This window comes from Hippocampus bargibanti, linkage group LG02 (assembly GCF_051943395.1).
Source record: "Hippocampus bargibanti isolate YZ-2025 linkage group LG02, ASM5194339v1, whole genome shotgun sequence".
Taxonomy (NCBI): Eukaryota; Metazoa; Chordata; class Actinopteri; order Syngnathiformes; family Syngnathidae; genus Hippocampus; species Hippocampus bargibanti.
Window position 1 is genome coordinate 29025230 of NC_142735.1, and position 25377 is coordinate 29050606.

The window sequence follows — 25377 nt, forward strand, 5'->3', positions numbered from 1 at the left end:
ACCGGGTTCTGAACAGTCTTGAGCAAGCTCATTGCTGCAGGACGGGCATATGCGACATAATGAGACTTCAACGCAACGCAGATAAAAGCCTCAAAGGGCTCCGAGGGCCACCTTGACATTTACTCTGCACGTTGCTCTTTTGAAATCTGCTAAAAAAGGTCCTGCTATTTGTACAATATTGAGGTAAATATTCAGGAAATATCTAAAGGGTCCAACAACAGGCCAAATACAAAGTTCACACGCCAACGCAGCATCGATTATACCACGCGACAATATAAGAACCACTCATAATGGAAAATAGAAAACCTAACAATCCTGTGAAAAAGAACATTTCTTGGCGTACATTGAAACCTCCGTGCGGCAAACTCTGTTGTGTGAATGTGTGTGTGTGTTGTAATCTGTGTTTCATGAGAGACTTGCCTGGGTCGTGGTGCATGCAGGTCAGAGGGGCATGGATGATTGGAGGAGGACAAGGACTTGTGGTGGCGGGGGCGTGAGGATGAGGAGGAGAGGACAGCGGCGGCTGAGGCAGTGGAGGCACGGGAACCCGGAGTGTTTAGGCTGGGGGGGACGAGGTCACGACAAGACACACACATACAAACCCACACATACACACGGTTGTGTGTGGGTGGGCAGTGCAGTGAGGTGGAGCATGGTTAGAGGCGGCACATATTAAAACAAGCTAAATGAGAGGTGGTTGGGGGCGGGGGGGGGGGGGGGGGGGGGAATGAGGAGTAAACAGGAAGGCGGGACAGAGAAAGTGTTGAGCAAGCTGTTTGAGCATTTATTCGATACATTGTTAGAACCCCGGAGAAAAATGGTGACACAATAGAACAACCAGAGGCAAATATTCTTTGCCCGCTGTAAATAAATAAATAAATAAATAAATAAATAAAGACTTTCTTATTAAAAAAGAAAGAACTAATCATTGCAGCATTTTTGAAATAATAAAATATATGTATAAATAAAAATATAATATATATATTAATAAAAAATAAGTAAGAATAAATGAATCAATAAAAACAAATGCATAAAAATAACTAACTAAATACATAATAAAAATAAAAATAAATAAATACATAAGTAAATTAATACATAAAATACGGCGTCTTAATAAATTACTTTTTGTCAAATTATCTGTGCATTTTTTGTCATGTGTCACTTCTCCCCACTTCAGATGCTGTTGGAAGAGATCACGTGAGTTTGCAGGATTTCCAGAATTGCGCGTAAAACGGTATTAGACTCACTCCCAGTGGCCAAAAGGAGCATAATGGAGGGAGCAGCACAATAAATTGAATAGCAGCATCAAACTTCATTGGAGCTTCATATTAAACCAATCTACAGAGTCACCGAAAATATCAACAAGTGCTATTATTCGTGATTAATAAGAAGTAGCGTGTCAAGTAGTTCATATTTTTGTAAAAAAAAATGCTCATCCAGCTTGCCACACAAGTTTAGACGGACAGACAAAAAGACAAACAGGGGGCTAACCGCTAAAACTTGCACTGCCTCGATTGAAAGGGGGCATCAGGTGACAGAGGTATGTTTGATGAACTCCCTCCCAATCCAAACAAAGTATTGTGATCAATTAAGCCACCAATCTTGACTTATCTCAGGGGTGGTGGTGGGGGTCATTTTGCCACTTGAACTAGGTAGAATCCCCGATGAGCCGAGTTCATAAAACAGATTGTTAAGAAAATCTTTGACTGGAGTCCCCCCTCTTTACTCTTACTCTTCACTCATAATTAGTCATGACTTGTCGCCTTGCTTGTATCTCCATATCTCTCGTTTGGCTACACGCGACAACCACGTCTGGGTGAATTTTCATGCGGAATGGCTGAGTGCGTGGCTGTTACCGTGTAAGCCTATTAAGGGAAAACACGTCACGCCGTTAGGAGTTAATATTCAATCACAAGTCAATTTAATCTCCTTAGAGAGGGGGTGAGGGTGAAAACAAAGACAAGAATGGGAGTGATTAAGGTAGGGAAAGGAAAATGCTCCGAAGTACAGTCAAACCTGGGTTTTCATCCATAATCTGTTCTAGAAACCTATTCGAAAACCGATTCGGTCGAAAACCGAAACATTTCCCATTATAATCAAGGTAATCAACGTCGCCTTTTTCTACCGTGAGTGAAGAACACAAACACGCCTGCTCACAGTGGAGCGCTCCACGAGGATAATGCATCGGTCACAGTGAGATGAGACAAAAGGAAGTGACGTATAAGGAAGCGGTAGGGAGTAGAGTGGTTCATTCAGGTGCGCTCAGTTTGGTCGAGAACCCATTTTCACTTGTAAACCTAGGCATAAAAAAAAAAAAAATTTTTGGTCGAGAGCCGAGACGTTTGAAAACCCAGGTTTGACTGTAATGAAAAGGGGCAGAAAGTAAAGAAAGAAAATTGGGGAGTCAGTGGGAGTTGACACACATTGTATACAAGCATGAATGACATGACTGAAACCCACAAGAGAAAAAAAAAGCGGTGCAGTCTCAAATGGCCACTGGAGGATGAACAAAATAAAAACAAGATTCTCTTTTTGGTAGCTGGCCATTTGAGACGGGCGAAGAACCAAACAAGTCACGGAGCGGTGACGACAATGGAACGCTGCGTCAGTTGGGGGTTGAGAGGCTCGTGTGGAATAAGAATGAAAAGCAACCAGCAAAGTTTGGGCTGATTCAGCGTGATGATTTTTCCGCTGCGTGTGCAGACGTGTGCAAGGTGTGTTAAGCGCAAGTCTCAACGGTCATTATTTTTTACTTCAAATTTGAAAACAAGTTATTCATTAATTTGTTGTGCGCTCTAGATGTAATATGTGGAGGGGATGAAACATTCTAATGGCTTCCTCAAATCCGAGAGGAAGCCATAACTACAATGTGGGCCTCAGCAAAAACTGGAGGTTTGGCCTAAATTCACAAGAAAGCCTGATTTCCTCATCCAGCAGAGTGGGATAGGGTCAACTCTGGAGTGGTTTTTCCCCCCGAGGCAACTGGGGCAGCCCGGGAAAGCACCAGCAAAAATTTGGGACTCAGCCACAGACAGCTGCAAAATTGCCTCATTCGCAAGACGGGTTGAGGTAGTTTGTTGTACGCTACGTTAGCTGAGCTTCCTCCCGGACGGCTAGCAAAGAGGAAGACGAAAGCGTTTATGTTTGCATGGTGTTTATTGTGTACCTGTCCTTGCCATTCTGGATGCCCTGACCCAACGTGGCTCTCTCAGTCAGGGGTGAATTCCGACTGCGACCGGTGCCGGTTGACAGGATGCTATTCTGAAAGGATAAATGACTGGAGTAAAACAATGAGGCGGATTGAAGTCAAAACAAATAAAATGTCACCAAGCGGCTCATTTTAATACGCGAGTCCGCGTTCCGTCTTGTTCAAGTCATAAGGTCACCACCCAGGTTAATTAATAACTAGCTTTCATTATGATCTTTGGAACACATAGTGAAGATAAAATACAACCAACTCCTGCATTTTCCAGGCTTTGACTTTATTATCAATGGCGTAGACTTCAACAATTTTCAAAAGTCGAATGGAGATTTGAAATATGATTATTTTTTTCCATGTTCTATTCCTAATCTTGTTCTTTTTCTAAACAAAGACGTTCAAATTCATCCGTATTCCAATAAACAATATCAGATTTAGGATACACACATTTAAGTTCTATAGATAAGGTTTACGCTAGTCAAATAAACCACGAGTTCATATTAAAGAAAATTTCTTTACGTTCTTCCAATTGGAGTTGTTAACCTACAAAAGACCGCCTTGCAGTCTTTCAAGCGTTTCATTCAAACACCGAAATGCAAACGTGTGGACTGAAATTATCTGGAGACAAGATAAGTTAAGCCATAAAATTCAAATAAAGCAATATGTGAATTCATGTAGTCAAAATGCACCGGCGCTCACAGTGGAGGGCGTGGTGCTCTTCTTGCGGTCGGAAGGAACCAGGGGGCTGGCCGGGACCTTGTTCGTGGAGCTACCCGACGAGCCTTTCCTCCCACAATCGTCTCCAGCAGTCCTGTTGTCTGCTTGTCCACCTCTCTTTGAGTAAGAGGAGCCTGGAGAAAACATATTGCAGTCAGAATCTTTGCAGATCAAAATCCTGAAATCCTGGAAATGGGACCTTCCCCCGCCATTACAAATATAATGTCAGTGAATCTACTGTATTATTTTTCTCCCTCCAGCTTCTCTGTTCGTCACTGACCCACAGCGGACTCACCCTGGTCAGTAGCTCTGCGGTTTTGAGCCTTCTGGTTGGACGATACGCTGCGCTGTACCTGCGAAAGATGGGAAGACATTGAGGTCGCTTTAGGATTGATCAGGCGCTTCAATGAGGTTTGCGGGAAAATGGCCGCCGTCATTTATCGTAGCAACTGGCCAGAATACAGAGGCTACTAGTTCATAAGGTTCCCATTGTACCTTGTGTGGCGGGGAGGGGGCATTTATGTTGCTTACATCGCTTCCTGGTCGGGCCTTGATACCACTCTCCTCCAGCTGATAAACAAAAGATTAAGGGATATATTTAACAACTGCCTCATTGCTGACATGTCCATGTCACACGGAGATCCTGACAGAAAAAAAAGAACAAAAATCTGGTACGAGTGCAGACCTCAGAGTTCCTATAATCCAGTAGCAGGTAGGTAGCCATCACATCGTTGTACTTCTGATTCACCAGTGAGTCTTGGATCTCATCTTGAGAGAATCCCATCTGCAGCATAATGTCTGCGTGCGTGGGAGATTTCACTGTTAAGGACTTGCGAACTCAAGATAGAGCTCACCGCCGCATGTAGGTGCGCACCTGTCCGCCGGGGGTCCTTGTAATCTGGTTGGGGTTCGATGTAGGGTTTCAGTTCTTCCTCCTCGTGTCCCACATTCATCCATCTGTCCCTCATTATCTGCTGCTGGGTGACAAAAATAAAGTAAAAATCACTAAAACACTTTAGAGACATGCACATCAGCCAGGACCACATTTTAGAGGGGCATGGTGATGTGAATGGGGGGCCCCTTAGTTAACGTGGGTACCTCAAGGCTGCCTCTTTTGGAGGGGTTGAGGATGAGGAACTTCTTCAGCAAGTTCTCACAGTCGGTGGACATGTAGAACGGAATCCTATATTTGCCACGCAGAACGCGCTCTCTCAACTCCTGGAAATGGACACAGTAAAGTTATTTCATGGCCATGTCAAACAAAAGCAAAGGCTAAATGGCAAAAACAGGTTTCCATTCGGCATGGTGGTCCAGAGTTCTCTCTTGGCTCGTTTGCAGCACCAGATGGGCATGAATGATTGCGCTCTGGGCATGAGTGATTACGCTCCCTGGGTGTTTGGAAGGCGAGAATTTTTGTGTTTGTCTTTGTTCCTTCAAATGCCAGTCGACCCATTATCATACGGCGTTCCACAGGGTTCAATTTGGAGCCCCCAGCCATTTTCATTTTATTTGCTGCAACTAGGTTCTGTCTTATGAGAAAGCATTTCCTTCCATTGCCATGCAGATCACAGTCAGATAGATGCCCTGCTAAGCAAAAAGGACATCATCGCCCCAAGGTCATTTCTGTCTTGTCTGAGAGAAAAGGAAGGCATGAATGGCACTAAATCTTTTCAGTCAAAGAAAAGAGTAATTCGGGTATTTTTGGCCAGTGAGCCTCATATATCTGATCTCGCTTATCCTCATGTGGGGTGCGGGTGTGGGTGAGTCTATCCCAGCCATTTTTAGAAACTTGTAGCCAGTCATTTGCAGGGCACTTACAGACAAACAACAATTCGCGCCCACAATCATACCTGGCAGGAATCTAGATTGGTCATTTAACCCATTGTACAAGATGTTGAAATGTCGAAGGAAACCGGAGTACCCGGACAAACCCCACATAGGCATTGGAAAACATGCAGGAAGGCCGGGATCAGATTGAAACTGGTGGCCTTTGCACTGTGAGGAGAAGTTCCCCAAGAGTCTACCATCTTGTCGCACAATATGTTGTTTGATTCATTTTAAAAGACAGTGGTATTTTTCTTTTTCTAAATCACGCTGAAAATAATAAATTGTACTACAGGACATTAACCACCACAAGTTTGTTAAAGAAATAGTCAAGCAAGCTGCGTTGGTGTTGAACCAAACCATACACAGAGTGAGGCAGCAAAAAGGCAAACTTTCTAAACTGAGATACTTCACAAGACTGTGAATATCAACATCACATTTGGTATCAGATCGCCCACCCAAAATGTGTCCGTGCTTCCAGGCGGCATTACGTGGGTGCTGCCTGACTATGCAGCACGATAGGTGGCGTCAAGTAAAGCGCTATGCCTGATCACTTCTCATCGAAATGTGAATCTAATAAATAGTCACTCTCACTCATACTGGTGTAATCCACTTGGTTGAAGGAAAAGAAGCCAGCATGAGAAACGCTGCAACCACCCACACAAAACACAGTCGCTTATGTAAGACACAGATCCACACGCATGTGGACTCGTCTACCCGTCCTTACCTTGAGATTTTGTCCATCGAAAGGCAGAGAGCCGCTGACGAGCGTATAGAGGATGACCCCCAAGCTCCATACGTCCACCTCGGGCCCGTCGTACTTCTTGCCCTGGAACAGTTCGGGCGCGGCGTATGGAGGGGAGCCGCAGAACGTGTCCAGTTTGTTCCCCAGAGTGAACTCGTTGCTAAAACCAAAGTCTGCGATCTTGATGTTCATGTCGGCGTCCAGGAGCAGGTTCTCTGCCTGTCAACGGACAATTCAAACCAAATTGGTGAAGGACAATTTTGCGGATGTGAAGAAATATTGGTTCAGATGGCGGAGGGGCAAACTCAGGGGTGACACTTTTCCTGAAGCTTGAAAGGAGTTATGGAGCAAGTGGGCACTGGTTGCCTAGCAACAGGTGCACTCTCCTTTACACTTGCTCTAAATATTCTCTACCTTCTGCGCGATTGTGATCGGGAGGCTGGAAACGGCTTGAAAGGAAACGACGTTGACGCTGATGACGGATAAAACTCAGATGACCGATCATTTGTTAATGTTGAAAGTGATATTTATTGCTTTGCTGTGAAATTCAGACTTATTTAACAACAAATAAAAATCCACATCAGTGTTAAGACCCGACATTGTTTTCATGCCAACCCACTGATGAGTGGGATTGGCGCAGAGCACATTAAGAAGACCTGTTGGGGTCCGCGCTCCCGAAACATTTTCTGGGACTGCATAAGAAAATACAACACAATACATATTTATTTATATAGCGCTTTCACAACATAGTGAAAGCTTTAATGCAGTAAGTCAGGAGTGTCCAAACCTTTTGCAAAGGGGACCAGATTTGGTGTGTTAAAAATGTAGGGGGATGGAGAGGGCCCACGTTTCCAGATGTTGTTGACATTATTCTGTTTCACATTTGCTTTTTTATTTTAACTTCAGCTATCTTAACCATGTGTTTTGGTCTATTTGAATCATGCAAATCAAAATTGAATTGACATTGAAAATTTAAATAGAATATTCACTTCATGTCACTTTTTTTAACAAACTATTCTCACAATTTTTTAAATTTCCATTTTAGAAAACTGGGCAGCTAATCAAGTCAATTATTCAGATATTAATTTAATGTTTCAAATTGAGCCTCTAGATAGCAGCACGTAGCATACACAAGTAACGTCGCTATAGTCCAGGGGTGTCCAAAGACGGTCCTCGAGGGCCGCCGTCCTGCCTGTTTTCCAGCTCTCTCAGGAGCAACGCACCTGATTCAAATCATCAGGACCATTTTGATGCTGCTTCAGAGCTGGCTGATGAGCTGATCATTTGGACTTTGGACACCCCTGCTATAGTCCTACATGCAGGCCAGATGCTATTGAATTTATGCTGGAGTCTGCGTGCCGGATGAAGGTTGACCACGGGCCATATTTGACCCCTGGGCCGGACATGCTTGGTAAAGTGTATGCACAAGAGGGGCTTGGTCAACACCTTTTCATGTGTGTGTGTGTGTGTGTGTGTGTGTGTGTGTGTGTGTGTGTGTGTGTGTGTGTGTGTGTGTGTGTGTGTGTGTGTGTGTGTGTGTGTGTGTGTGTGTGTGTGTGTGTGTGTGTGTGTGCATGTGTTTTGTCACCTTGAGGTCTCTGTGAACTATACACTTCTGATGGCAATACTGCACTGCTGACACAATCTGGGGAGTGAAAAAATGAGCAAGGATAGGAGAACAGAAGAATAGTGAGTGCATCACGCGAGAAGAAAAAGCAAACACAATTTAAAAGCACTTATAAAGATAATGCAGGGCTGGACGGTTGGTTCTTTTTGGGTGCGCAGGGCATAAGTAAGCAGTGCACACTTTAAAATACAGAACAGCAAATGGAGAGGTAGTGACATTAACTCGAGCCACGACATACAGCATTGCGGATCATCAAATGACGTTAAATTGTTCGTTGTTACTAAGTATCATTTACATACAAGTCCAGATATTTTTTGTTTCTTACTGGGAGAAAGCCCCTTTTTGATGCTGGGAAACGTTTGAAAACTTTCAAACCTGTTGTGAAGACGACTTTGCGTAAAAGCCACCAAAATGTCAAATTGAAGGAATTTTTAGTGACGGACTGGAACATACCTGTCGGAATTTGGCACGGGCTTCTTTCTCCTTCATCCTGCCATGAGCCACCAAGTAATCAAACACCTCTCCTACAAGACAGGCACACAATTGTGGTTCCATTCCAATTAAATAAATTGCTCCCCACGCACATCACGTGCTTGCTCACCTCCGCTGGCGTACTCCATGACCAGATACAAAGTCTTTTCGGTCTCGATCACCTCAAAGAGCTTAACTGATGGCGGAGGAGAAAACAAAAAGATGCAGTGTGCCATTTTTGCATCCTTTTGTTCGGTTGTCCTTCAAACTCACCTATGTTGGGGTGGTTCAACATCTTCATGATCCTCACCTCCCGGAAGAGCTGGAAAACAAGACAGGACACATTCAGAGGCAGGTTGGATCAAAGACTCATCGGACACGGGTGGCGCTCTAAACTAAATAAACATAAACGCAATCTTGGGGTTTGCGCGCGCCTGCCAATTGAAAGTCTGTGTGTCCATGGCAACACCACATGCGGTCCCGGAGGCCCTTGATTTGGGGCTTAACGATTTTAAAAATAAGTAAATTGCTGTATTTCTTTCCATCAATATTGAATTTTTCTACAAGCTCCCCCAAACTCAAGCAATTAATTTAACATTTTCCAGCATATAATGCTCACCCCCAATGAATGGTGTGTTTTCAAACGTTTTCTGTATATAGGCCGCACCTTCAATGAATGAAAAAACGTTTTCCAAATATAATACGGAAATAGATCAGTTTTCCAAATACATGCATAAAGGGCACCACATTATAAGGCGCTACTGTAGAGGCTGGGGTTACGCACTACTTCTTCTACAGGAGGGAATGGATATATAGGGCGCACCTACACACAAGGCACAGGGTAATTTTTTGAAGAAAAGCAAGGCTGTGCCTTATAGAGCGGAAAATACGGTACTTGTATCACAAGAAAAACAATATCCGAATTATGAATTAATTATGAATGAATGAATTATATTGTGTGGCTGTTTTGGCGTCATAGGCTAGTTAGGCTGACAATAAGATAAAAGCAAATGAACACAGAATTAACATAAAGGAGTTTGTTGACATCAATAGCACTTTCCTGACAAAATATTTGCGCAAGGATTCAGTGAAACAATTTGACAGCGTTCTGCCAAGGTGCGCGCTAAACATAAATCGCTGAGTCATAAATCACATGACCGCAACAATGCAAACAAATCCGTGGCTTTGTCACTTCAAACTTTTCAGGTTGGGTGAAACAATGACATAACATTTGCAATTCCTCAAGGTTTGAACTTGTTGAAAATTGATACAAATAAATAAACAAAATAGACAAGTCAAAAAAGATAAAAAAAAAAGTAAAGAGACTAGTGAAGCCATAAGAGTGAAACCTATTCTAAGTGAAAATTGCATTCTGATACTTTGTTTGAATTTGAGTAATAAGTAGAGATGATCGCGGACATCAAGAAACATCATGCAATCACCACAGCTACCCCTCACACTACCCAACTGCCTTGTGTCAACCGTCGAGACATTCAAGTTCATGGGAATCAGTCTCGCAGGACATGAAGCGGGAGGTCAACACCAACTCCACCCTGAGATGGGCCCAACAGAAGATGTACTTCCTGAGGCTGCTCAAGAAGCATGGTCTGCGACAGGAGGTGCTACAACATTTCTACACGGCTGTCATTAAATCCATCCTGTGTTCTTCCATCACAGTTTGGTTCGGGGCCACCACAAAAATAGACAAATCTGACTTCAACGGACAGTTAGGACGGTGGAAAAAATAATTGGCACCGCTCTCCCCACTCTCGAGGACTTGCACACTGCAAGAATCCAAACAAGGGCGCGGAAAATCCTACTGGACCCTCTGCACCCTGCCTACCACCTCTTCCAGCTACGCCCCACAGGCAGGCGCTACCGATTCATGCACACCAAATCCACCAGTCATTTAAATAGCTTCTTCCCTCAAGCTATTAACTCGCTAAACAGTAACCCAAATAGACTGTATAGTGCCTCCATTTTTCGATGATACTAGTGCAGCGTGTTCTACCGGAGACAAATTCCTTGTGTGTTGTACATACTTGGCAATAAAGATGATTCTGATTATTGAGCGCAGGTCCTTTCTTGGGGCAAAATATTACAACAATCAAATGGCGATGTTTGTGAAAAATCTGCATCTGAGCATACTGAGCCTTCTTTTTTTATGCAAATCTGACAAGCGGCGGCCGTTATGTGGCAAGCATGGCGGAGGTTCTGCATTTTATTTTTTTGTTGTGATGCAAACACACATGGCAAGAGCGCACTCGTGCGTGTGTCTGTGTGTGTGTGTGTGTGTGTGTGCGAGCGCAAATGGACAAACCCCACCCAGCCACGATCAAGGAAGTAATTGAAGCTTATTTCCTATAATTAAAACCCATTGAAAACCGTGAAATGCAGAGTAAAGGAAGTGTAGAGTGAGAGTAGCTTTTTTGTGATGTGAGGGGCAACCCACCTTCTGCAAACTGGACGAGTTGAGTTGTGTCTTATCAATGATTTTCACTGCCACCTAGAAGACAAAAAAAACACAGAACAAAACAACAACATGACTCCTATGAGGCGTTCGAGATCGACTATCACATGATGGCAGCAGGTGTCGGTTGCATAATAGGGGGGTGTCGAAATAGGACACAAGCAGGGGTCGTAGGCGTGGTATGAAAACACACAGTGAGCAATGAAACAAACAAAAATAGAGCCGCATAGCAGGGATAGAAAATGTAAAGCAGACTTTTTGCAAAGGCCAGATTTGGTGTGCTAAAATGTAGGCGGGGCAACATTGGCAGCTGTTTTTGACATATATCAGCAATTAATTGAAATACATTTCAGTGCGCCATTTCTGTTTTTTTTATTGTAATTGTCTTAAGCATATGTTTTGGTTCATTTGAAACAAATATCCAAATTGAATTGACATTGAAAATTGAAATGGAAAATTCACTTAACTTGGCTTTTTTTTGTAACAGTTGAAAAGAAGTAGTTGATTTAGAATCCAAAAACACATTTTGGAAAATACCCATTTTTAAAAATTGGGGGGGCTTATTCAGTCAATTATATTATATACTAATTTGCTTTTCCTAATTGAGTCTCTCGATTGCAGCACTTAGCACACGCAGGTAACAGCACTACTGACCACTGGATTCATTCTACATGCTGGCCAGATATAATTGATTTTATGACTGAGGCTGCGGGCCAAATGAAAATTGACCACGGGCCGCAGTTGGCCCCCGGCCCGGACTTTGGATATGCCTGGTGCCTGGTGTGGGAGGGCTCAAGAGAGCAGAACAACAAACGCCCAAAGACAATTGAGCACTTTCTTCTTGCTTTCCAGCGGTGCTCATTTGACTCCTTGGTGCCCTCTGACCCGCCCTTGTTTTTTCTACACTGTGCACATGTGCCAAGCGAATCACATGCCGTGTTATCAGGGTGTCAGGCAGAGAGCTGTCACACGTTGACAGAGCCCGCCCACGTCCCTCCTAACCACCGCATCGTGTTGGTCCAAAGAAGGAGCCCAGGCATGGCTCACCGCTTTCCTTTCTTAATTAAAGCGGCATGCCGCAAGGGTGTCGCATGCAAAGATTTTCTCCGCCGGGGAAGAAAACGATGAGCTAATTTTCTGGAAGGGGTTTTGTAGTCTCCAACAGCTTGTGGCCTTTAAACTGAAGAACAGCAGTAATGTTCAAAAAAATGCCTAGATTTCTCGCACAGTTGATTAATAGGCGAGTTGATTTTTTTCCCCGCCTCTTTTTATTATAAAAAAAATAACACATGACAACATACGATAAAGATGTTCAAATACTCCCAAGGGCCCTAAAAATGGTGGCAACCTTTTTCTCCCTGATGCTAAATTAAGGATTCATAATGCCGCATATTCATGAACCCCCCCCCCCCCTTTTTTAACCTTTCATGGAGTCTTTTGTGATCAACGCCGATTTAATGTTTAGCAGTGCGTTTTCCCCCCCAAAAATAAATAAATAAATCTGCAATGGATTACAATGGCTGCGGGCTATATGCAGATTTTGTTTATGACCCAGTCCCTTTCCTTGATGCATCAATACGTTCCACTGGATTACAAAATAAATCTAATGTTTTGCCTGTAATCTGTATTTCTACAGTACCAAGCAGCAAAAAGTTTATACACACACACACACACACACACACACACACACACACACACACACACACACACACACACACACGCACGCACGCACACACACACACACACACACACACACACACACACACACACACACACACACACACGTGCCGCAAAATACATTATCAACGTGGTTGAAGAGTAAGGATAAAATAAAGTCGGCATACGAAGTGTTGAACTTCGGACCTGGATAAAGGAGCATGAGAACGTCACAATACTGTAGTCTTCTTATACAGGATACAGTTGTTTGACACCAATTTCAACCATGGGGAAACGTAAGAATTGTGATATCCGAACAACGTACAAGGCAATCGTGGCTGTGGAGGACAATCCAACAAGCAACTCCTTCATCGTGAAATAGTTCGACGTGCTGCAGAGTACTTCATCAACGGATGTAAACGTTGCAGTTTTTGTTTTCCATACATGTATTTAATTGTGTTGTATTCAGATATCTTTATCGCTTGCAATAATCACCGTTTTTCATATGTTTGTACATGCTGGCGTTCGTGGTTTGTCTCGTGTGTACAATGTCAACAATGTCGAGTGATACTCAGTCATGATTGCAAGAGCGCGTTATAAAAATAATAAATGACATTTTTATTTAATGCAGAAGTTTATTTTTCACTTCACTACAGTACAAAAGCATGCTAGATACGCAATCCACTAATAAAGGCATATCCAATCCAATCCATGATCCCAATGAGAAAATTACATGCCATATAAAAGATGCCCCATTTATTGCCCCCACTTCATGCAGTACGGCGCAGGATCGCCGTACTACGGCTATATCGATATTTTTTTTCTGACTCCCAAGAAAATATATATACAGTAAAGTCTCGTTATATCGATATCGGATATATCGATAGTCCCGGTTATATCGATACTATTTCTATGCACGCACGGAGAAAATTACATGCAAACAGGGTCGGATATATCGATAGTCCCGGTTATATCGATATTTTTTCGGACTCCCTTGAATATCGAAATAACGAGACTTTACTGTATATACACACACACACACACACACACACACACACACACACACACACACACACACACACACACACACACATACATACATACATACATACAAATTTCCGAGTGTTACCTCCTTTCCGGTGAGGACGTGGCGAGCCAGCTTGACTTTGGCGAAGTTGCCCTTGCCAATGGTTTTCAGCAAGCGATAGTTGCCGATGTGCGGCTGCTCGTCCGACGTGGTCGTCGCAATGGAGTTCCGACATCGCGACATGCTGGAGCGGCCGGACGACGACTTGGAGTCCTGACAAATCCGACATTAGAACGCATGGGTTAGATGAATTGCAGCTTTGGGCTGGCTGAGATAAAAATGTCAATATATTTACGATGATCACAAATATAATAACCTTTTAAAACGGTGGTTCTGAACCTATTTCGTTGTTGGCACCCCATTCAATTGACCAACCCATTCTCCCAGAAAATAAATATTGATATCATAATCATAATGTGGAAGTAACAAAACATCACATGTATTTTTACATGACTGACAAATTAAAAACACATAAAATACAAACAATAAATAAAATGTATTATATATTTTATGTATGCATTAAATGATTATTATAATACAGTCAAACCTGGGTTTTCAACCATATTACATTCCAGAAACATGTTCGAAAACCGATTTGATCGAAAACTGAAATATTTCCCATTATATCATCAATGTCTGCTATTTTTATTGTTAGTGATACAAACACGACCCACAATAGAACGCTACAGAAGCATAACGTCTGATTTGTAGAGATCTCAACCAAACACGTCTGCTTCTTCATGAAAAACAACTTTATTCTACAACACTAATGAGTAGGTCACAATGAGAGCCGACACGGGGCAGTGACGTATAAGGAAGCGGAGGGGAGTCGAGTGGTGCATTCAGATGAGCTCAGTTTGGTCGAGAACACATTTTTGGTTGGAAACCCGAGGCATAAAAAAAAGACATTTTTGACAGAAAATTGAATTAGTTGGGAACTGAGACGTTCGAAAACCCAGGTTTGTGTGTAATTGGTTTACTTTCCAGCTATAAGGGTTAATTAGTATAATCCCGTGTGCCATTTAGCAGAATTTTTCAGTTTTTTCGGTCACCCGACCATGAAGCCCCCCAAAATTGTACATTTCTCCCAGGGCATCTTTGCATCCCCTAGGAATCATTCTCACACCCTTAGGTGGCTAAGAATCATTGTTTTAATGGACAACCGACACCTCAGGACAAATTGTATCCATAATTTGTAAAATCACTTCAAATGACTTCGACTGAGCGTATTTTACAAAGATTCCACCGCATATAGCTATATTTTACGTGTTAAGACTCGCGCTGAATATTCAGGAAGTCTTGTTTTCAAGTGTGACGATTCCTGACGTGACGTCACGTCAGGAACGCCCCTGACCGAGAAAGCGACACACAATGCATTTTGGGTACTTTGTTTGGTCTGAAAACATCGTGTTGATGGCGAAATTAGAAGGAAAACATAAATAACGCGATGGTGAATCGTCGTGTGTTTCACCAAGACTACTATTTGATACTGGTTGACGCAAATTCCCAGCAGAAAAATCAGCCCATTTCCAACGGACCTTGGGCGCCATCTTGTGCATTTTCGGGCGCTACATTGGAGTACAGACGCCTCAAAATGATACGGAAGGACTTCTTTAATCGATTGCAAACATTTATGTTTTCCTCTTCAGAAGTATTTGCATCATATTCATAACTGGATGAGTAACAAGAAAGCATTTTCTCATAATCTGAAGCCATTGCTTTGATTCTAGAGCAAGGCAAAACGTCCTGGTGTGACATCACGAACAAGGGGGCGGGACCTTCTGAAACTCGCCATTTCCGAGGTAATTTTGAAGTAGTTTTGGGACACTTTAAGTCATTTTTATTGGTGTTTTGCATTTGACTAAAAATATCAGCCTGCGTGTTTTGGGTATTTTAGAAGTCCATACACATCCCGTGGACGCAAAGGCCCGCCTGCACCGACAGGCAGACTGGCGGGCACACAGAGTGGGACAAAATTCACTCGCACACATACACACACACACGCGCGCGCACACACACACACACACACACGCGCGCACGCACATACACACACACACACACACACACCCACACGCACGCACGCACGCAAGCACACACGCAAGCACACACGTGCACACACACTCTCCCGAGTCCCCCTTTCCACACCAACTAGTGATTTGATTGGTGCAATCATCTCGGGACAAATTAGAGGTTCAGTCGGTGTTGCGAATAAGCCGCAGACCGCCAAACGAGCTCTTCCTCGCTGCGCTGCCGCACATTTGGGGCCCCTGGGAAAAAGTGGGACAACCATGATTACTTCATTGTGCTTCCCTACCCCCGAACGTAGCACACGTGTCTATATTTTAGAAACTTCCCCGCATACATCATGTGCAATGGGAGCACTCGGGTGTCACAATCTGGGAGTCCGGCGGAGATCCTTATGTGGTTTTGTGTGAGGGTGGAGCAAATGACTTTTTTTTTTATTTTGGGAGCGAGAGGGCGAAGAGGTCGTGGGGGGAAAGACAATGTCATTGTGAACATAATTGTAAAATGCAAAGAGAAGCGATGGGGGAGTTCCGTTTCTTATTTTGATGCATGTGCGTGTACTGGACAGTAAATGACACGAGAAAATAAACACAATGTAGCATGAAAATATAAAAGTACAGTGGGGCCTCGGTTTACGAACACCTTGCCTTACAAACTTTTCGGTTTGCGAACATTAAATTTATGGAAATTAAACCTTGGATTAAGCACTACTTTTCGCGATACACAACCCCCACCACGGCTGGTGGAGTAATCTTCGGCGGAAGAACACCAAAGCACACGACCAAACAGTGCCCCAGCCGGCCTACCTTTAGACACCCCCTTTCTATGAGTGCACACGTCGATCGTCTTCAACGATACTTTTGCTTTTATGGGACCGAAAAAGACCCCACCACAGGCTCGTGTGCAGCCGAAGAAGACACAAAACTAAATTACAGTCGAGGAGAAGAAGGAGATCATTGAGAAACACGAACGAGGTGTGCGTTTGTGGCGTCACAGGTGTGCACAACGGCTTTCATGTGAATCTCAGCCTGACAAATTTCCCATGCTGTGTGTCATTTCTCTGAGAGTAACTTTCTACTACCATTCTACAAATAAAGGGCCCGGTACCGATATGCTAAGTCCACCATTGCTACACAAAGGCGTTATTTAATCGATGCTTTCACGTGACTAATGACACCGTGCGAGTTGACAGCTGGGGCGGGGTCGCCGCTCCCGACCTCCACCAGCTGCTGTAAATCTCCTGATCACCGATACTGGGACATTTCAACGAGTTGCTGTCAGCTCACCAGTGACATGATTACGACGCCTCGCGCCTCACCAGTGTCTTGGACTTGCCAGCACAAGAGTTTGCTTCGCCCAGGTGATTGTTAGACGTGATCGCGTAAATTTGTTGCTTTCCGGGATGCCAAGTTTTTTTCAGCCCCGCGTGCCATTATATTTTGGCTAGCTTGATAGGCTGGACGGATCACCCCCGCCCGCCTTCTTTTGTCACGTCATTCCGGGTAGGTGAATACCTCAGTTTCGTAAGACCTTACAAGTCAGAAAGCAACAGGTGTCCATTAAGAGCCCTCAACAACCATCACAAATGTAAATAAAGTGACTTTATTATATAGTGCGGTGGATTTCATTCATTACAATATACAATAGCACATTTTTACACATGGAATAAGGTATGTTGTGTGTAGTTTTATGGCTTATTTAGTGGAAAATGATATTTTATGGAGACCTGGGAACAGATTATTTTCATTTTAATGGTTTCCTATGGGAAATTAATTTTTGGGATACACACTTTTAGCCTAACACACTCTGTCTGGGAACCAAGTTCGTAAGCCAAGGCCCCACTGTAGTGTCAAAATATGAATTGGTCCAAAATCAGTCGTGATAGAAACACAAGGCTTTTAGTCCTCTGTAGCTGCTTGTGAGTGTTCTTGTTTTTCTTTAACTTTTTAGACTGAAAACACTTTGGTGAACGTGACTTATTTCACTACAGTCAAATCTCGATTTTTGAACATCTCAGTTCTCAACCAATTTGGTTTTCAACCAAAAATTTCGGGTTTTTGATACCTCAGTTTGCAACCGAAAATGGGTTCTCAACCAAACTGAGCGCACCTGAATTCACCACTCGACTCAACTGCACTTGCTTATACATCACTTCCTGGTGTAGTGTTTCATTGTGGCCGACAGTCTTAGTGAATAAAGTTTTTTTTTTTTACTAAGAAGCAGGCGTGTTTGACTGAGATCTCCACAAATCGGACATTATCGTCGTTTAGTGTTCCATTGTGAGCAGGCGTGTTTGTATATACTCAGGTAGGACAATAGAAGTAATCAGTGTAGACGCAGGGAGTAGTCCTCTGCTCCTCCCCAACCTGAGAGCAGGGACCAATCATAGCAGAGTCTGGCACCGCCACGTCTGGACAGTAGGTATATATATATATATATATGACCAAAACTACCAGCAAAAGATTTTAGTTTGCTGACGAAGCTTCTTGGATAAGAAGCGAAACGTCCAACACCTTCAAAGAAGTACAGATGACGGCTGAAGAAACCTTTTCATCGATGGACCACTCCTGTACGTCCGAGAGCTTACACAGACGTATTCCTCCATTAACGTCTGTTTCATCCAAGGCCAGCGCTAATGTTGCTAAGCTTGCAGCTAATGGCGTAATGGCTAAACAATCACTCGCACTCAATGTAAAAAAAAAAAATCTCGCAAATTTTCTGAATAATTAACACTGATTACAATGGGAAATGTTTCGGTTTTCAACTAAATCGGTTTTCAAACAGGTTTTGGAAACGAATCACAGTTGAAAACCAAGGTTTGACAGTAAGTTGGAGCAAGTGGTGGCTTTCAACTCATTTTGGAAGACACATCAATCAAGTTCCCTCCATCGAGATTTGTGCGTTAGACACACAGGAGTGAAATGACAACAGCTGCATGAAAAGAGAGACTCGTGTAGTGACACGTGAAGCAAGCACTACTTAACTGAATTCTTTATCCACCAAAGCGACAGAATGACCCCGCATGAAATGTTCGGCTAGGTGCCTCTTCGCCTGTTTTAAAAAGTGGTCTTAGACACTTTTTTCAATTCAATGGCCTTTTTGGAACAACAACAGTTGACACTGATTATTTTCTGAAGTAAACAAGTGTAGCTGTGTGTTTTTGTGTGTGCCAAAGTTTGCCCGTTCAAATACATTCGCATGCTGCTAACAGCATACTAGCACATAGCAAACATTAGAAAAGCATTTACTGTATTTTTTGGGGCTTCCTAAGGCACAAAAAGCCTTGATATTCTTCAAAAGATGACCCTGCGCCTTTTAATTTGGTGTGACCCTACGCCTTTTAATTCTGTTTGACCCTGCGCCTTTTAAGCCGGTGCGCATTACAATGAAGTAATATTGAGCCACAGCAAGTATCACAACTACAGTGGTACCTCTGTTCTCGAACGCCTCACAGTTCAAACAAATCGGAGTTCGAACAAAATATTCGAGATATTCTTGCTTCGGCGTTCGAACACGAACGCCAATACGACGTGTGAGTGCGTACGCGAGGGTGGGGTGCTGAGCGGCGTACGGATGTATCGCTCTCTCTGTGATCAACTGTTGTCGCTTGCGGATGTGCTGCGTTTTGCTCTTGCGTTTAATATAGGTGTACGAAGAGTTTTAGCCCCTAATCATGCCTCCAAAGAAAGTAAGTGCTGCTAAAAGTGACAAAAGAAAAGTAGTGCGTACAACTATTGCATTTAAGAAAGAAATAATCGCAAAATATGAAGGAGGTGTGCGAGTGTCTGATCTGGCTAGGGAATACAGCATGGCGAAATCTACGATCAGTACGATATTGAAGAATAAGGAGGCTGTGAAATCTAGTGATGTGGCTGTGGGAGTGAGAGCAAGTGTAATTGGATAGATATTTGAAGAGAAAAGAACATCCTGTAGCCGAGTCATCCGTAGCTGTCATATTCCGAGCGAGAGTGACGAGTGACGGCAGGTGACTCGTCGGAACGTAGTGGAATGTTTGGGATCCCAAAGCAGACACGTACTAACCAAGCAGGATTTTTATTCACAAATAAAAGAAAACACAGCGAGTAAGAAGGCAGGGGGTGATCTGACCCGCTTACTACGCCAAAAAGCAAATGGCACACGAGGGTGCAAAATTACGCAATCCCGGAAGATGACATAAATTTACGGAACGCAGGGAAAATACCTCGAACCGGGTACACTCGCGCATCGAAGGAAGAGTCCAGGTAAGGTGGCGAGGTGAGTCAATCATCCGGCATTCGCGTGGTGATCGCGAACCGTATAAATGCCCCGTGTCCGTGATTAGAGCACCCAACTCGCAAGTGACAGGAGCAAAGAGATGGTTTCGGTGTTCGAACAAATTGTTTTTCGAACAGGGTCCTGGAACGAATTATGGTCGAGAACCGAGGTATCACTGTACTATTAAAAGCCGGCAACTCAATTTCCCCACCGTAAAAGAAGTGGTGCGCAGTGCCTGCTGGGATATATATATATATATATATATATATATATATATATATATATATATATATATATATATATATATATATATATATATATATATATATAAAAACGGCATTTCATTTCAATAATCTCTTAAAATGACTTTGCATGGTGGAATTTCTTTCTTGATTTCATCATTATTTTTCAATTTTGGCAAAATGATTATAAATACAAAATGTGGCCTTTTCTACTTGTTTTTTTTATAGTCTCAAGAAAAACACATTTCATTTATTTCAGAAAACTTTGAAGGCCAAAATATTCCATGAAAACCTCTCAGGAACATAAACGTTATAAAGAAAGAAGTTTGGTCATCTCTGAAAATTATATGTATTATTGTATTGTGAACAACTTTGCTTTTTTGATTGTTGCTGTGCCGATGACCATTTTGTGTTTGGGAGCCTTTTCCTGAGCGAGTTGCTTGTTCTGTAGCCAAAAGGGGACACACGTCTTCTTGTGCCGGTCCCAAGCCCGGATAAATACAGAGGTTTGTGTCAGGAAGGGCATCTGATGTAAAAGCTTGCCCAAAAAACATGTGAATCAGACCTCTGATGATGGAGGACACTGATTCGCTATCGCGACCCCTTGAAGGGAAAAGCCGAAAGGAAAAGAAGAACAACTACTCTGATAAAATCCTGGAATATTTTTGAACTCGTCAAAATGTAGATATGTATACTATTCTGTAATTTCTATCATCACAAAAGGAAAATAATGGCAAGATCTGACTGTTTTGTTGACATTCCTGTTATTATAGTAAACTAATTTTTTTGCAGGCCACATTGTCATTACGGTTTTCTTTGAGTGGCGCAATAAATTTTGAATTTGAGGAAACCATTAGTACGTTTCATCCCCGACGTATTACTACGTATGTAGAGCGCACAACAAAATAATGAATAACTACTTTTCAAATTTGAAGTCCAAAATAATGACTGTTATTGTGGTTTACATGGGACAATTTGAAAATTTGGTTCGGACTTTAGCAAGTATCATGGAACTTGACATGATTCATTTGCTTTCATGGGCCGAATAAAATGATGTGGCGGCCCAGATTTGGCCCTAGGGCCTTGACTTTGACACCTATGTTCTAAAGGATGCATAACTGAACCCCAGCCTCGACTATAGATCCTTATAATGTGGCGCGCCTTATGCAGTGAGACCTCAACTTACAAACTTTTCGTCTTAAGAACCTCTAATTTATGAAAATGAAACCTTATAATAATACACACCCACCACGGCTGGCGGAGTGATCTTCGGCGGAAGCACACGACCGAACAGTGCTCCAGCCGGCGCTACTTTGTACACCCCCTCTCATTGAATGCACACGTCGATCGCCTACTTGGAGCTTTTTGCTGATAATTTTACTATGATGGGACCGAAAAAAACCCACCACAGGCTCGTGTTCAGGCCAAGAAGACACGAAATAAAATCACCGTCGCTGAGAAGAAGGAGATAATTGAAAGACACGAACGAGGTGTGCGTTTGTGTGATTTAGTGGCTGAGCGCGGCTATTTTATGTCAACCATTGCTTCCATTCTCCGGAACATAGAAGCCATCAAAGGTGCGTCTGTTGAAAAAGGTGTTTCTGTGCTCTCAAAGCGACGGTCTCGGGCAATCGAAGATCTTGAAAAAAAAAACTATTTTACAGCACAGTTTATTTCTTTACATTACATTCCTCATGTAATGTGCCTCTCTTTGTGACTTTATGAGACAATGCAGTGTATTTCTTTCATTACAATACAATAGCACATTTATTATACATAGAACAAGGCACGTTGTGTGTAGTTTTAAGGCTAATTTAGTTAAAACTATATTTAATGGAAACCCAAGAACGGATGATTCCCATTTTAATGGTTTCCTATTGGATTTTTTTTTTTTGAGATACACACTTTTCGCCTTACACACTCTGTCTGGGAACCAATTAAGTTCGTAAGTTGAGGTCTCACTGTATATGGAAAAAGTTTGAAAATATAACATTCATTGGGGGTGCGCCTTATAGTCCAGACAATCTGGTACAAAACATCGCTATAAAATTGAGGCGCATGAGGGCACCACGTGAGACATTGTAGCACTTTTCTTGGGGGAAATGTCTTATTTTTCTGCTGACCGGGAGGGACGTGGAGGGGGTTGCTAGCACAAGTTATGGCTTTTTTCGGCTCTTTGGTGGTGTTTCATTACAGGACTATTTTTGTATGGCGACTCTTCCTTCATTTTTGGGCAGCTGCTGGATGATGACCCCTAAGGCCCCACGCCACCCGCAGCGCATACACAACCGCATTCAGTTACCATTGGTCCATCCCCCCCAATTGGATCAAAAGCAACAGCTTTGAATATAACTGAGTGATCTTCCACATTACAACACCTTGGGAGGTGTCATGTTCCCACGCATGACACACAGAAAAAAAAAAAAGACTTTCAAATAAAACACACTGCGCTACATTGAAATTTTTCATTGGGCATCGCTCAATATCGTGAAGGGATCCAATTTATAGCGCAATATGAATTTTAAGCCATGTCGCACACCCATTGTTCACGTCACTACTTCGCTGAGCAATCATGCATTTTAAGAACAAAAACGAGGTTGAGCAACTTCATCTTTTAGTTAATGTATTTTCCGGATACATTTCCGGAGTTTTCCAAATATAATATATAAGTACATGAACATTTTCCAAATGTTATAAGGCACACAACATTATAAGGCGCTACAGAAGAGGTTGCACATGACTTCTTCTACTGGGGGGTGGAGTCGCTGGCTGCAGACAGTACTGCAGTGGGGAGACCTGTTGTGGGTCAATATTACTTGACATATAAGGTGCATCTGTGTATGAGGTGCAGGGTCATCTTCTGAAGACAATCAAGGCTTTTGGGTGTGCCTTATACACCGGAAAATTCAGTATTTATTTATTTATATTATTTATTAATTGATTGGTTTGTTTATTAATATTTGTCTCAATATTTGTTTGTGAATGTCTATTTATTTGTTTATGTCTGTGTAGGCCAGGGGTCGGGAACCTATGGCTCGCGAGCCATATATGGCTCTTTTGATGATGGCATATGGCTCGCCGATAAAACTAAATACATATTGTCGTTTTTTTTTGCCGTTCATTTCCCGTTGGGGCTGCAGTTGGCGGAAAGCGCAATTTTGATTGGATGTCACTGAGCTAGGTTGGCCGAAAGCGCCATTTTGATTGGATGATAGTGGCCGTCATGTTAAAACAGGTAAACGCCCCTTTAAATGAGCCCAACTAGTGCACTTCAGCGTGGTGCAAGGACAACAATCTCCGTCTGAATGTGGAGAAGACGAAGGAGATTGTTGTGGACTTCAGGAGAGTGCGCCCCCAGCATGCTCCACTAAAACAGTGGAGAGAGTGAGCAGCACCAAGTTCCTGGGAGTGCACATATCCCCTTTAAATGAGCCCAACTAGTGCACTTCAGCGTGAATGCACCGGAGCATTAGAGGAGAGAAAATGTTCTGATTCTAATTTGCAATGAAACAATACCATCGATGAAACAGTCGAATGTCAGTGACATTTTAACAAGCCCCTTGTTAACGATAGCATCAACATACTTCTGCGAGAAGTAGATTGCAGATAGCAAGTGTGGAAGCTTATGAGCCGTGTGCAGGCTAGCTAGCAGTAACTTCGCCTCTGGACCGGCAAATTGAATTTCATTCCGATCGTTTGCCTGGATTTTTACCAATCACGAGGAACGGAAAACCACTCATGTTAACGGTGAGTACTATCACAAAGTTATTTTAAATAAACATTAATTAAACATTCTGATATTTTGTTGAAAAGTGGCCGCGCATGCGTGTGTGCGCGCACGCGAGCGTTTTTATGTGCGCGCGTGCGTGTGGCTCTCACTGAAAAACATTTCTAAATATTTTACCTTTTTGGCTCTCTTAGTCAAAAAGGTTCCCGACCTCTGGTGTAGGCTCTCAGTTGTACAGGAGTGGTCCATCGAGGAAAAGCTTTATTCTGCCGTCATCTGTACTTCTTTGAAGTTTCACTCTTCATCCGAATAGCGTCATCAGCGAACTAAGGTTGTGCTGGTAACCCTAATCCTATATGGACAGAGGTGGCCGCACTAAACTTCTGCTGTGATAGGCCCCTGTACTGGACCCATGCTGATAGGTCTCTGCTCTAAGGGTTGGGAGAGCAGGTTTGTCTATTTATGTATCTATTTATCTATTTGTATTAATTTATTTATCCAATTGTGTGTCTATTCCTTTATTTATTTAGACATTTATACATTTATTTATTTTTTATTTTGAACTTTTCTTCCCTAGCAATTGTTCAGGCACAAAAGCGTTGCGGCCGAGAGGGAAGTCCAGGTCGACGGTGTGCCGCCACACCTACCAGTCCACTCAACTGGAAAGGCTTGTTTCACGCCGTGCTCTGTTTTAAACAATCCTATCAACACACACACACACACACACGTACGGAAGCACCCCCACACACACAGGTCCTAAGCCTCACCACAGCACCTGTTTATGGGACAATTAATAGCGTAGCTGACACAGCTCAATCAATTAAAATGTCATTCCAGTCAAGTGAAACACAAACTGAGTCTGTGTGCGGGGTTTCTGAAGGAGGGCTACTGTGTGCACCACGGTCAGAACAAAGATGAATACGCGTGTGTTTGTGTGAGGTATGGTTCTGTTGCTAGGACCCCGGCTAGCTAGCTCCCTCACTCTTGTCCGCCGCTCCCCCTCACTCAGCTCTTCTGCCTAGCGACTGCGCCGCGAAAAGGAGCGAGGCAGAATTTACGGTTTCTCGGGCGGGATGACGACGCGCTTGTGACGGATCGTCATGCTCGCGCGATGACTCATTGAACGTAAGCAGAAACGAGGAGAGGTCGCAGAAAAGGAAAATAAACAACAAAAATAAATAAAAAATAGAGGGGGAAATGCGGCAGTGTTTTCTGTCATGCGTTTGGCAAGAGTGGGAGGTTGACTCGTAATTATCAAATCAATCTCTGCAGTGAAATAAATGTGATTATTCTGATTTTTGTTGCGTGGTTCTACATATCCAATTCCAAAAGG

The 25377-nt window shown here is 43.0% G+C and overlaps 1 protein-coding gene across 11 annotated transcripts in view; it reads right to left on the bottom strand.

Annotated features, from left to right (window-relative positions):
• The window catches only part of LOC148902350 (serine/threonine-protein kinase MARK2-like), a 43279-nt gene that overhangs the window by 9598 nt on the left and 8304 nt on the right, over positions 1-25377 (bottom strand). For 6 of the 11 annotated variants that reach the window (XM_088990798.1, XM_088990801.1, XM_088990800.1 and 3 more), the window contains exons 2-16: positions 13839-14009; positions 11036-11089; positions 8857-8905; positions 8714-8779; positions 8566-8636; positions 8074-8130; positions 6468-6704; positions 5015-5134; positions 4791-4893; positions 4602-4714; positions 4412-4486; positions 4212-4269; positions 3899-4050; positions 3167-3261; positions 421-561 (exon numbers count right to left, since the gene is read on the bottom strand). In XM_088990798.1, the coding sequence (XP_088846924.1) occupies positions 421-561; positions 3167-3261; positions 3899-4050; positions 4212-4269; positions 4412-4486; positions 4602-4714; positions 4791-4893; positions 5015-5134; positions 6468-6704; positions 8074-8130; positions 8566-8636; positions 8714-8779; positions 8857-8905; positions 11036-11089; positions 13839-14009 (1562 nt within the window). The remainder of the gene's footprint in view (positions 1-420; positions 562-3166; positions 3262-3898; positions 4051-4211; positions 4270-4411; positions 4487-4601; positions 4715-4790; positions 4894-5014; positions 5135-6467; positions 6705-8073; positions 8131-8565; positions 8637-8713; positions 8780-8856; positions 8906-11035; positions 11090-13838; positions 14010-25377) is intronic. The other 5 variants (XM_088990806.1, XM_088990797.1, XM_088990802.1 and 2 more) reach the window with 4 other exon arrangements.